Genomic DNA, 12,237 nt, shown 5'->3' with positions numbered 1-12,237 from the left:
TCTTTCCACATCAATAGCATGATGCTAAAGATCGATACCATTTTAGAGCGATTGAAAAGCTGGAAAAGGAGAAAGGAGTTTGAAACATAAAAGTTTTTGTAGAGTTGAAGTACAAGTTAGCGGCTGGTAAGAGCGTTTAATTTGGCCGGTTCCTGGTTATTACCTGGGCAGCTAGTGCTATGATTTAGAAAACCTGAGAGCACTTCTGAATCGGCAGCACTTTGCAGTCCGGGTAAGCCCCACCTGTATCTGGTCTCTGCACTTCCAAAATCAGCAGCTTGGGCTAGGTGATCTCTTGTGTTTCTTCCAGCCCTGAAATTCTAGGATTCAGCTTATCTGAGAGTAGTTGGCTCCATCAAATATTCTCAATTTGAACCTTTCAAGGGCTGGGGATATGCACCAACTGCTTAATTTCAATTTCAAGCAAGAAATTTCAGCCAACTGCAGGGGAATCATGGTTAAAATTATAAGACATGAGAAAGAAGAGTTATATTTTGTGTATACTGCCAAATAGCTTTGTTTATTGGTTTAACTTTTGCTTGTCTACACAGATTTTCAATATCGAGATAAGATACTCATGTGTCCTAAGAAATGTCCCATGGGAAGCAAAATTTAACAAGCATTACCCCCTCCAAATATATATATATATATACACACATATATGTCTGCAAACAATTTAATATTTCAACTATGCAAGATATTACTCTAGAAAGGTTAATAAAAAATATTGTTAATGTGGGACTCTAAATAAAAATCACAAGTGACTTGGTCAATGAATGAAGTGTAGGAAGGTATGTGTAATTTAAAGAATTCAATATGAAAAATCACAGAGGCTCTACCCCGGCATTAGCAGGGCAAACCAGCACGTTGTCACACCCAGTTGCATCTATAAGGAAAGCAGAGGCAGGTAGCTTGACTACCCATCAACCTGATCCCTCTGGCCAGAGAGATACCGCACGGTGCCATTCAGCACATCACCAGCTCCACCCGTGTGCGTTTTCACTGTGTTAAGGAGCAAGCCACAAGGTGTCACAGTGGATCAGTTGGCAGGGCTGTTATCAGTCCAGACACGCAGGTGGTGCTTCAGGCTTCCAACCAGTGCTGACACAGCTCCCTTGGAGAAGTCTGTGCCAGGCTGCATATTGAAAAGTGCGACTCTTTAGACAAAATGGCTAGTCAGGGCCGGGGGGTGTGTGCTCCTCAGGCCTCCCTGGAGCCCCTATCTAGATGGCTCTCCAAAGACACTGGTGGAGGGGAACATTTCAATGCTCTGTTGTCTCCACTGAGTTCTTATATGGAGCAAACCCTGAACACAGCTTTTTCCCAACAGAATGGAATGCATGTGGTTTCACACACAGGACAATTCTTAATCCTTAACCAAAGGTGTGTTTAAGAGATAATTATAACCTGGACTTCGGGAGAGATCGTGGCCACCAGAAGGTATATGATTATCATGTCATCACTGCTGTATAACAGGGAAAAGCCCAGATGGCATTATTACATATTATGAGAATACCAAACCCACAAGTCCTACAACATATCATTGTAAGTTTTGTTCATTATATTGAAATATGCTAAGGCAAGCCATGTAAAAAATATTTTTAAAGATACTTTTAGGAAATCAAGCCAAGTTTTGTGTTACGTACACTACCTAATTTGCTGATAGGATAGAGAATAAGGGCAGCATAGTCAACACAGTTCCCATTAATTGAGCACCTACTGGCTACCAGGCATTTTATGTGTATTAGCTATTTCACCTCCCAACCTAAAACTCAGGGTAAGAAAACGATGGCTCAGAAAAGTTAGGAAACTTCCCTAAGATCACACAGCAAGTAAGAGGCAGAGCCAGTGTTTGGATCCAAATCTGACTTATTATAAGTCATATAGTTTTCAAATCTTCATATTCCAGGTGTGTCACTCCAGAGGAGTAAACACTGGTGGAAAAAAATTGAGTATGTTTCCTAACCGGAAGGTGCACACATACACAGATGTAATCTGATTGGGGTGAGCATCTCCATCTCTCTGTCTCTCTGTCTCTCTCACAGACACACACAGCACAATTGGCAAACCCAAAATTATGGTAGACCACAACATCATATACTAATATAACTTCCCATATTTTCAGTCGTGCAAATCACTTCAAATAAGCTAATTAATGGCCCTGAAAGCACTTTTCTAAAAAGTACTCCAGGAAATGTAAGGTATTGTCATGATTCATATCATAATTCATGGCTCTGGGCACCCAGGTAGATCCGAAGAGAGAGAAGTGGTGGAAATATCAAATGAGAAAAAACACTAAGATGAGTATAAATATGTTTAATCAGAAGTCAGGAGAGTCCCAGAGGATTCGCACCACCGGAGGGCAAAATTCTCAGGTCAAGGCTTCCTTCACAGAAGACAATCTCCTTTCAGCTTCTTTTTCCTGCAGGTCTGGCTGACCATTCCTTCAGTGGACGCTGCCAGGCTATTAGGCTCACAATTCCTCTCCAACTGACCTTGTAGGCTATTGTTGGTAAGATTCAGGGGAAATGCCAGTGTCAGTCTGGATAGTTCTGGTACAGCTTAATTTCCTCTACTCAACAGATATATTGTGCATATCATCTATGTGCTGTGGGGCCCTGGGGAGACAACTGTGAACCAGACAAATGAATCTCTGCCCTCATGTGGTCTATATTCTATCGAGGACAAGCAGACGCTTAAGAAATAAACTAGAAGCAGGAAAATATCAGCCTGCTATAATTTCTATGGAGAAAATTATCAGGGCCTGTGATAAAAAGTGAGAAGGGTTGGGGGAGGTAATTTTAATTGAGGTGACCAGAGAAAGCCTCTCTGTGAAGGGGGCATTTAAGTTCATCAGTGGATGACGTACCAAGTGCTAGGAATTTTATCCTTCCTTGTCATTATTTTCTTTGAAATATTTAAATGATTACCTGCAAATAAAGCCAACACCATATCAAATTCTAATTCACATTAGATCTCCTAGGGGCTGGCCCAGTGGCATAGAGGTTAAGTTCTCGCACTCTGCTTCTGTGGCCCAGCGTTCGCAGGTTCGGATCCCCGGCGCAGACCTAGCACCGCTCATCAAGACATGCTGTGGCGGCATCCCACATAAAATAGAGGAAGATTGACACAGATGTTAGTTCAGGGCCAATCTTCCCCACACACACAAAAATTAGATCTCCTAATACTTATATGAGTTATTATGGAGGAATCCATAAATCCATTCTGCCACTGAGGGCAAAGGTGTTGAGATGTGAACAAGTTTGGCAAGTTAATGGATCCAAAGAAGCCTCTTGTGGCTGGAGTCTGTTGAACATGTGGTAGGTGGTAAGACTGGGCCACAGAGAAGGGATCCATAGAGCCTTAAAGTTACAATAAGGAGTTGGGAGCTAACTCTGAGTGTGAGGGGAAGCTGGAAAGTGACATGATCTGATTTACACTCCAAAAATATCACCTTGACTACTAGTGGAGAATAGATTGTAAGGAGGAAGGAGGGAGCAGGGAGCACAGTTAGGAGGCCATCCTAATCCTGAAAAGACAGGATGGGGCTTGTGATGTCACCAGAACAGGGTAGGTCCCTCTTCTTCAGAAGGGTCTAACAAATCTTTAACGCTAAGCCTTCTGTTTTTCACTGGAAGACTAAAACTTCAAATTAGGGTGGTCAAAAGTGGTAGTGATGTAAGAGCAAGGTGTGGCTGTCAGGGCCTCCAGTATAGCGTGGTGGGCCTCCCTCACCAGCATGGTTTGGGAGACAACACTGAATGAGGGAGTTAGAAGACCCAGCCCCTGGGGATGCCTAAGTGCGGACTCAGTCTTCACCTCTCTAGGCTTCCATTTCCTGATCTGTCAAAGGAGAACCAGAATGCACGCATCTTGAACTTGGGGGTAGATCAAATGAGGAGATCCATCTTGTCTCCGTAATTGGCAGGCAATTACCGTACAGACAATGGCCTCACAGGCAGCTAAAGTAGGCTGCAAAGATAAGATGGAAACATGACCTCCCACCAAGAAATGCAGAGAGACACAAGATGGAGAGATGCCTCTTAGGAGAGGATGGAACTAGGATAGTAGGAAGCCAAAACATGTTGGGAGCTCTTCTCCCTCTATGCCTTTATTTTCTCTAAGCTTCGGAATTGCTTACCTGCAAAGGAAGCCAACACCATACCAACTTCTAGTACTAATTTAATCTCCTAATATTTACATTTGGAGAGGGATGGCACTGCCAAAATCAAGATAGCTTTTATACTCATTACACTACTATTTAAAACAAAACACCATCTTCCACAGAGCACCGAACAGAAATCTAAATATTTTTTAAGTACAAAACTTAAAATTTAGATGGTTATACATAACATTCCCCAACAATTCCAGCAACTCTTCAGATGAGGCCACTTCAATGGATATTGAAGATATTGATTCTTCAATAGGGAGTGTGATTTCAGTTCTTTTTTTCAATATCCAGGATATATTTTTTATCTCTGGCCCCATCCTTTGGAATTTCCCATGGTCCCTTTTGAAATTAGTCAGGCATTTGAGAGGCAAGGAGTCTAACCAAGTTAGGTGAATGGGGTCAAATTTCCAGCCATTGCCAAAATCAACCTGTCCTAGGAAAAAATGAATGTATTCACCTAATAAATTTCTACAGGTGAAACAAGAACTCTAGCTAGTATTTCTTATCTCAACAGAGGTGCTATAGCAGAGCAGTTAACAGCAAAACCTCTAAAACTAAACTACCATCTGTCTGACCTTGAACAATTGACTTAACCCTTTGTTTCCTCATCAGTAAAACTGTGGATGTTAGTAGTATCTGTCTCACGAGGTGAATATGAGCATTACACAAGCTGACTTACAGAGAGCTCTTAGCACCATGGCCCAACAGAGAGTGAACACTCCGTAGATGCTGGTCATTATCATCACGACTACCTTCCAGAAAGGTGTATACCTTTCAATACAAACACATATCCACAATACACCAGGTATTAATCTATCATGGTATCTCCTTGTAAGAGTGGGTTTGTATGTCTCCCTTCATTACCAAATTGTAAGCTTCTAGAAGACAGAAAATATCTTCGTTATCTCTGTATTTCCAGACTCTGGTATTGTCATTGCTTGAAGTGTGGAAATTCTTGAAGGAATGGCTGAATTTTGTTTTAAGTATTAATAGTTGCCTATGCTCAGATGCATGCTGCCAGAATTTAAATTTTAAAAAATCTAAGCTTAAATTGAGAAAGAAAGAAAGAGAAAGAAAAAAAGAAAGAAAGAAAATGAATATTGGTCTGAAAATGACAAAGGAGCCATATGTAATATCTACATCAGTTGAACATTTTTTAAAGCTCTGTTTTCTGACACTTGCAAAAAAAGATTGTTTTCCCAGACCAATTACATTTTGAGACCCACATACCAAATCCAAATAAGCAAGTTTATGAATCTTGCTCTTGACAACATATAAAGTTGGATGTTTGAGGTTGTTTGTTTTATGTTTTTTTGCTTCTTTTAAATGGGGGTGTTCTGTGTTCCTCATGAAAAATGAGTTAATGTGGACAAATGTAATAAAAGGAGATTTATAGCCCTGTTCTCCATACAATTTAAATTAATTTCTTTCTGAAACCCAAACAAAAAGCTAAATGCATAAAAAATGCATACTCTTTTCAATCCTATATCATAATTTACACACCAAAACGGGAGAAATTTAAATGTGCATTGATTTTAGGCTGATAAGTATCTGTGTTGAATGTGAGTTGAGAGATTTTTTTTTCTTCTTGGTCTCCTACGAATAGTTAGTTTGCAGCAATTTTTAATTAAAAACAGTTCCCATAGTAAGAAAATGAAGAGGAAAAAAAAAAGACCTCAGGAAAATAAAATCGGTGCAAGCGTCCTGCAATTTGTTTTCTGAGGCCATGCAGAGATCTGGAAAAACAAGAGAGTTTGGAAGTTCTCATTTTTAAAACTGCACTTTTGGTTTCATTTAACATTTTCAAAATAGCTTTCCTTACCACGTCCAATCTCCCCTCCCCCCACTCCTCACCAACCCCTTTCGAAAAACTGTGTTTAACACTGAAAATCATTCATATGCCTCAGAGTAGCAGCAGCATTTTTCTTTCTAAATTTCTAGGGGAAAAATAAGCCAAGTTATCACAAAGCATTTTTCATTTTTTTCCCACCTATCCAAAATACCTAATCTCATTTTAACTAGACTCCATCGGAACATCAATGATACTAAGCTATTCCATGAATAAACATGATGTTACAACATGAAACCCTGTGACTGAAGTATATAAAAATGTAGCTGAAAAAAGAAGGCCAAGAACCCCCCACGGCCTCCAGCCGCTCTTCTGGGAGTTTGAGAGTTGAGCTGAGCGGGGGTGAATAGCCACAGATTTAAATTTCAAGGCCTTCAAACATTTTTAACGTTCATATTAAATCCCGTAAAACTAAAAACTGTAATTCTAATAAAATCCTTGTGTGTGCGGCTTCCAGTTGTGACCAGTTTTCTCTTTGGGCGTGGGATGTGCAATATTGATAAAAGAAAAAACATCTCAAAACAGAAGAAATACATAATAGAACCCACACTTTCCTGCTGCTTGTGGTATTTTATTAAAATTAGCATCCTGCCAACATGAAACAAATACATACTTAAAAACATCTTCATTTGAATGGAGATATTTTTGGTCATCTGAATGAGAAAAAAGGTCTAGAAAAGTTATCTACAATAACAAAGATTTTTATAACTTGATAAACTTTCTTAAATTTTATAATAATCCAACTTGAGTGAAATCTCTTCACTAAAAATGAAGGTTGCTATGATGTGTCTCATATTTTCCCTATATTTTAATCTCATAGCACAGACCTCAAGAAATGAAAAAAAAAAAGTTTTTGTTATTATTTAAGCTTTTGACAAAAGAAATTCTGAGTCTTTAGAACGTATTTTTATATCTTATCTGACTGTATTCTGTGTACAGTGTTAAACTATAAGACTGTGCAGTTGTGTTCTTCCAAAATGCATTTGGGACAGCGAGACCATTCAAATACATGAATCTGGGAAGACATAGGGTCAGTCCATGGCAGCACGCACAACGGGAAATGTCACCCCCTTCCTACTGCCGGGGAACTACAGTGGACGACAGTGACGCAAAGCTCAGAGTTTTTCTTAATTTCATTTAAACGGGGTTGGGGGGGGAGGAGGGGGGAATACCCCCGAGTTGCTTCAGGAAATTCCACTGACATTCTGATGTTGCAAAGAAATTTTACTTCCCAGAACAGCAAGAGCATTTAAAACATATTTTTGTTGTTTTTGTTTGCTTTGTAATGAATTCATAGTCCTTCAAAAAGAGATGACGTCCTATAATCTCCTGGACACTTGCTTTCCTTTGCCACAAAGATTAGACATCTAAATGACCTCGTGATGAGATGAATGTGGAGAACGTGGGCATCGGCACTTTTGGGGAATGGGAAGCAGATGCTGAAAGCAGCTTCACGGGGTACCAGGCCCCCAGTGGCATCAGAATTGTGTTTCTCGGGAAATGTGCTAATGTCAATGACACGGTTCTCAAACTCTTTCCTCTTTCAGCTTCTGATTCGTTGATGGACTAGTTAACAGACGTTTATTGAGAACCTACTTGGTCCCAGGGATCATCTGCTCTAAGCACCAGCTGTAACACTGCAGGTCTCTGCCTTCGTGTTTTCTTTACCATCATCCCAGAACTTCAGTACCATGTGTGAATCAGAACTAAACGCCATGAGCAGAGAAATAACTCTTTACTCTGTGCTCTTTACTCTAGTTCACAACACTTTCTCACAGTAAAGAAAACCAAACCCAGGACTGCTGTAGAATGTGAATTCTTTAATTAAAGGGACATTGCAGGTAATTTGCAGATGAGAGAACAAGATCCATGCCAAATAGTTAGTAAGTGACAGAAATAACTTCCAAACAGGATTAACTCCCAACCCAGTGCTCTTTAAACTAAAACTACCCAACTTCTGAGGGCTTTGATTTGATTTAATTGGAAGAAAGACATCAATTCCCATGAGAGAATGCCCTGGGGTCAGCCATGGAAGGAAAGTGGGTAAACATCATGGATTTTTACTACTTTCTTTCCTTTCCATGAAGAAGGAGGATTCTAGGAAATTTCTGCTGATTTGCAACAATTTCTTTCCAGCCAAGTCTATGGTCAAAACGGAATGGAGAGTTGAGAGTATTATCCAGACTGTGTGTAATATTACCCAGATTATGTGTACGTATACATGTGTGTGTGTCTGTGTGTGTGTGTGTGGGGGTGTGTCTGTGTGTGGTATTAGAAGTCAATGAAATAATACTATGTAATGTAGGAGCAGGAGCCAGGGGAGAGAGAGAAGAAAGAAGGGTGAGTCTCTCTTGCCCAAAACAGCTGGATGCCTTGGTTAAATTCTAAAGGTAATTGCCCAACAATCTATCTGATTTCGTGTGTGAATAAACTGGTAACTCTTGCTGGGTATTACCGTATTTTATTTGAGCTCATTCCTCTCTAGGGCTCAGAACAACTTTGTCCTAAAGAATCACCATTGGGAAGGCACAATATGACTTTTTCAGGAAAAGTTATTTTTTTTTAAATACTTTCTTTTCCAATTATAAACCATGATCTAAATTTAACATTTAACATTGTTGTTTAAATATTTTAGGAGCAATTATTTGATTGTCTCCTTTTTTCATATGAAACGAAAACAAATTTATGGCTTTGGGTTCATGACATCATGTTACTGCTTGACAAAGAAAAAAGAAGTTTCAGGGCAATTATTTGGATAATTATAAAAACGATCTAATTAAGGGGAGAAATGTTCAGGGTTGACTCCAGAACACACCAGAAAACAGTTCATGCTGCTTTTTTGTCACAGTCAGAGAGGTTTAAAAAAATCTTTAAGATTTATCATAGCAAGCTTTCCTCTCTAGGTTCTTGAGCTATGAAGCACTTTTTTCTACTCAGAGGGAAATCTTTAAAAGTAATACCCTATAATGCAAAAGTTAGGAGTTCCTGGGTTCAGCTCTCACAAAAGATGATGTGCCATTTTTAAGAAACATGCTATGAATGGGGGACTTTTCAAAGGTTTTCCCTCAAATGTGAAACAAACTTAGGGACCTTATTGCATCCTGCAGATTTTGATGAGGGCCAGGATGGAGAAGTCTCCCAGAGAAGTCTCCCAGCTCAGAACAGGCCAAGTGCTAATTGAGGGTACAAGGAAACACAGATATCAGAGAAATCTGCTTGTTCTCCTAACCAAGGAGGATGGGAGAAAAATCTCTTTCCACAACTCCTCCAAAACTTTCTAAAACGTAAGGTGGACACGAGCTACTTTCAATCTTGTTGCTTTTCGAGAATTGAGCCATAATGGCCCTTGGTCTCTTTTTAAAAACTAATCCTATTTTAAGACTTTTTTTACCCTAAATTTGTATTGCAATTAATGTGTGCCTGAACTGTAAGACATTTTCTATCCTCCTAATTCTGAAAGCAGGCTACGACAACCCATAATTTATGAAAGAATTTAAGATTCTAACACACAGTTGCAAAGACCTGAAAGAACTATACAAAGTGTAACACACACGCAACAACACACACAGATATCGTTTACTGCCAACAGCTCCCTACCCCTAAGCAGAGCAGAGTTTATACTCTGTAAAAGCTACTCTCTTCTCGGAGAGCAACAGTATCATCATTTATATTTAACATCTATGGTCTATTAACATGTAAAGAAAATACCAGTGATAAAGACAAGCCAGTTTTTTAACAAACATCAGTCCTCATCCAGCACTTAGCCAATCAGAAAGCAGGTCACATCTTGTTAGCTGTATTAAATACATTAAACGTCATGAATTCTCCACGGTTCCGTTGACAATTCAAGCAAGTGTGTTTTATTTTATCATGCAACCTTAACTGAGCTCCTTTCCAGAGTTGAGAGTCAATCTTCAATCTAAAATTCCACCAAACTTATTCCCTCAAAGCTCTTTGCCATCAGCCCTCTGGGAATGTGTACTCTGCAGAGAAGCCTGAATTCCCAGCGATTTCTACTTCCTAAAGTGACTCTGGTGCACCTCTAACAAACTCCTTCCCGGAACACTTCAACACAAAGCCTCAACTTACAGGCAAATGGACAGCCCAGCAGCAGACCTGCCAGCCAAGCGAGCATGAGAAAAGTCAACAGGCATTAAATATTTAAATTGCAGGAGGCGGTCTGGAGTTTTGCATTTACAAAGTTCTGAAAGTTCTGTCTCTCTGCTCCCAGAGTTGCTGGCCCAGGAGGCTAAGGCTCCCTCTCGGGCACAGGATCACAAATAGGTACAAACTCGAGCTGACTTGACTGCTGAGCCAGCTCCCGTGGAAGGTAAAGCTCCTTAAGAGACACTCCCATCGCCATAGGAGAAAGTCAAGAACCCCCTTGCCCCAAGCAACTGGTTTCTGAATTTAACACAGAAATATACAAACATGTGCCCTCCAGGGCTAGTTCTGAAAAGTACGCCCGGTTACTCTTCTGCCTTCTTCACCTCGATTTTGATGACTTTGAAAAGCAAATGCAGGACAAAGCAGACTTCCTCTGGGATTTGTTAAAAAATTATTTTGCCGGATGCAAATGACCACAAAACCCCTTGGAATTTTATCTCAAGAAACACGAAGGGGGCCGACTCAGAGCCTGCAAACCCAGAGTTCTGGGAGAGCTGCATTTCTGAAGACCCGGCATGCGAATCAAGCGCTGGGTTGTCTATTTCAAGATTCCGGCAGAAACTGTCCCCAGCTCCAAGAGTTGCTGTGCCTGGAAACCGAGCATTCAAACTAGTGGATTCATCCTGGCGCTCATTTCCACGTACGTGGTAGTATCTGGTGGGACACTTCCCACAGAATTCAGCCAGCACCCCCAGGAAAAGCCCATGCACAGTTTGGAAAAAAAAATACACAAACATACACCCAAGGTTGAAGTACTTACCTCTGTGCGAGACTGCAGTCTCTTGTTCATCTCATAGATTCGGTACTCTGGCTGTACCATGTATGGTGTATGTCTCCTATAAAATGGGCCGAAAGGAGAAGAATAGAAGGGGTCATGTGGTGTGCTGGACATCTTGCCTGCTTGTCGAAAATCAAGCTAAACAGAGTATCAGTAACGTCCATGCAGAGCACATGGGCTGTGTTCTTCACAGTACAAAGTAGACGCACGCACACGCTCACACACACACACACACACACAGAGGCAGGCAGGCAGGCAGGCTGAACACACTGGCTGGGAACTGCTGTTGGAGCCCTCTATAGCAAGAGAGGAGAGGGAGAGGAGAGAGGAGGGAGAGAGGAGGGAGGGAGGGAGGGAGGAGGGAGGGAGAGAGCACGGGAGAGGAGGGAGAGGGAGAGAGCAGGAGCTCCAGAGAGGGAGGGAGGTCGGGAGGGAGGAAGGGAGGGAAGGAGGGAGGGAAAGAGAGGGAGAGAGAGAGAGAGGGAAAGAGAGGGAGGGAGAGAGAGAGAAGCTGGATTGCTTTAGGCACCACTGCTTGTTTTTAAAGAAGCAGTTTGTGGAGAGGTCATTTCCTGTCCACACTGTAGACTAGTTCAAAAATATAATTCTCCTCGCAGTCTGACAGAGGTCTAAGGTTTGGTTTTAATTTTTTTCCTCCAGCCAGGACCCTTCACAACCTGATTGCTAAGCTTGTTAGCATATAGGTGGTTCAACTGCTGCCTGAGCAACTCACCCCTGACAGCCACACAGTTGTAATGGATCAGAAATATGATTACTACAAAATACAGAAACACGAGCATCGTGGGCCCCAGTATTGGAGCTGGGGATCCGCTCCATGCAAAGATTGCCCTCTGCACTAATCTCCCGTATAGTTTTGGTTTTACTTGCTGTTGTTCCAAGAGCTTGTCACAGTCTTCGCATTTCAACCCCGCCTCACCCCCTCTCCTCTCCATCACCCGTCTCCCCAGCCCCCTGCCTCTTCTCCCAAGCCTTCCTTCAAGCGGGTTTCAGGGGACCTGGACTCAGCTTACAGGCACATTTTCAGGTAAAAACAATCATTCGGAATATGGAATGCCTAAGATACATCCATGGAACGATGGTCTTTTTCCTAGGGAAAACAAAAAAACAAACCAAAACTCCAAAAGCAGACCTCCCAATAAGATAGGAAAAACAAGAAAGAGAAAACTCCCACAAAAACGACCATGGAAAATTCAGTTGAGTAGGAAATTGCAAATAATTTAGGGATCATCCCTAAATAACATGTCCAACTGA

The 12,237-nt window shown here is 41.2% G+C and overlaps 1 protein-coding gene and 1 long non-coding RNA gene across 44 annotated transcripts in view; both read right to left on the bottom strand.

Moving 5' to 3' along the window:
* Positions 1-11,588, bottom strand: part of LDB2 (LIM domain binding 2) — a 359,745-nt gene extending 348,157 nt beyond the window's left edge. For 22 of the 43 annotated variants that reach the window (XR_011538278.1, XR_011538279.1, XR_011538281.1 and 19 more), the window contains exon 1: positions 10,948-11,568. Coding sequence is in view for 39 of the 43 variants with exons in the window: in XM_008516096.2 (XP_008514318.1) it covers positions 10,948-11,079 (132 nt within the window). In the remaining 4 variants the exon portion in view is untranslated. Of the gene's footprint in view, positions 1-10,947 lie in introns of all 43 variants that reach the window. The other 21 variants (XR_011538276.1, XM_070613154.1, XM_070613153.1 and 18 more) reach the window with 2 other exon arrangements.
* Positions 2,302-3,067, bottom strand: LOC139082363 (uncharacterized). The gene is made up of 2 exons (XR_011538282.1): positions 2,931-3,067; positions 2,302-2,503 (listed from the first exon to the last, which is right to left on the bottom strand). It is a non-coding gene; the product is annotated as an uncharacterized lncRNA (long non-coding RNA).
* Positions 11,589-12,237: the final 649 nt, after the last annotated feature.

This window comes from Equus przewalskii, chromosome 3, assembly GCF_037783145.1.
Source record: "Equus przewalskii isolate Varuska chromosome 3, EquPr2, whole genome shotgun sequence".
In the NCBI taxonomy this organism is placed as follows: Eukaryota; Metazoa; Chordata; class Mammalia; order Perissodactyla; family Equidae; genus Equus; species Equus przewalskii.
This window is presented reverse-complemented; position numbering and strand designations above follow the sequence as displayed.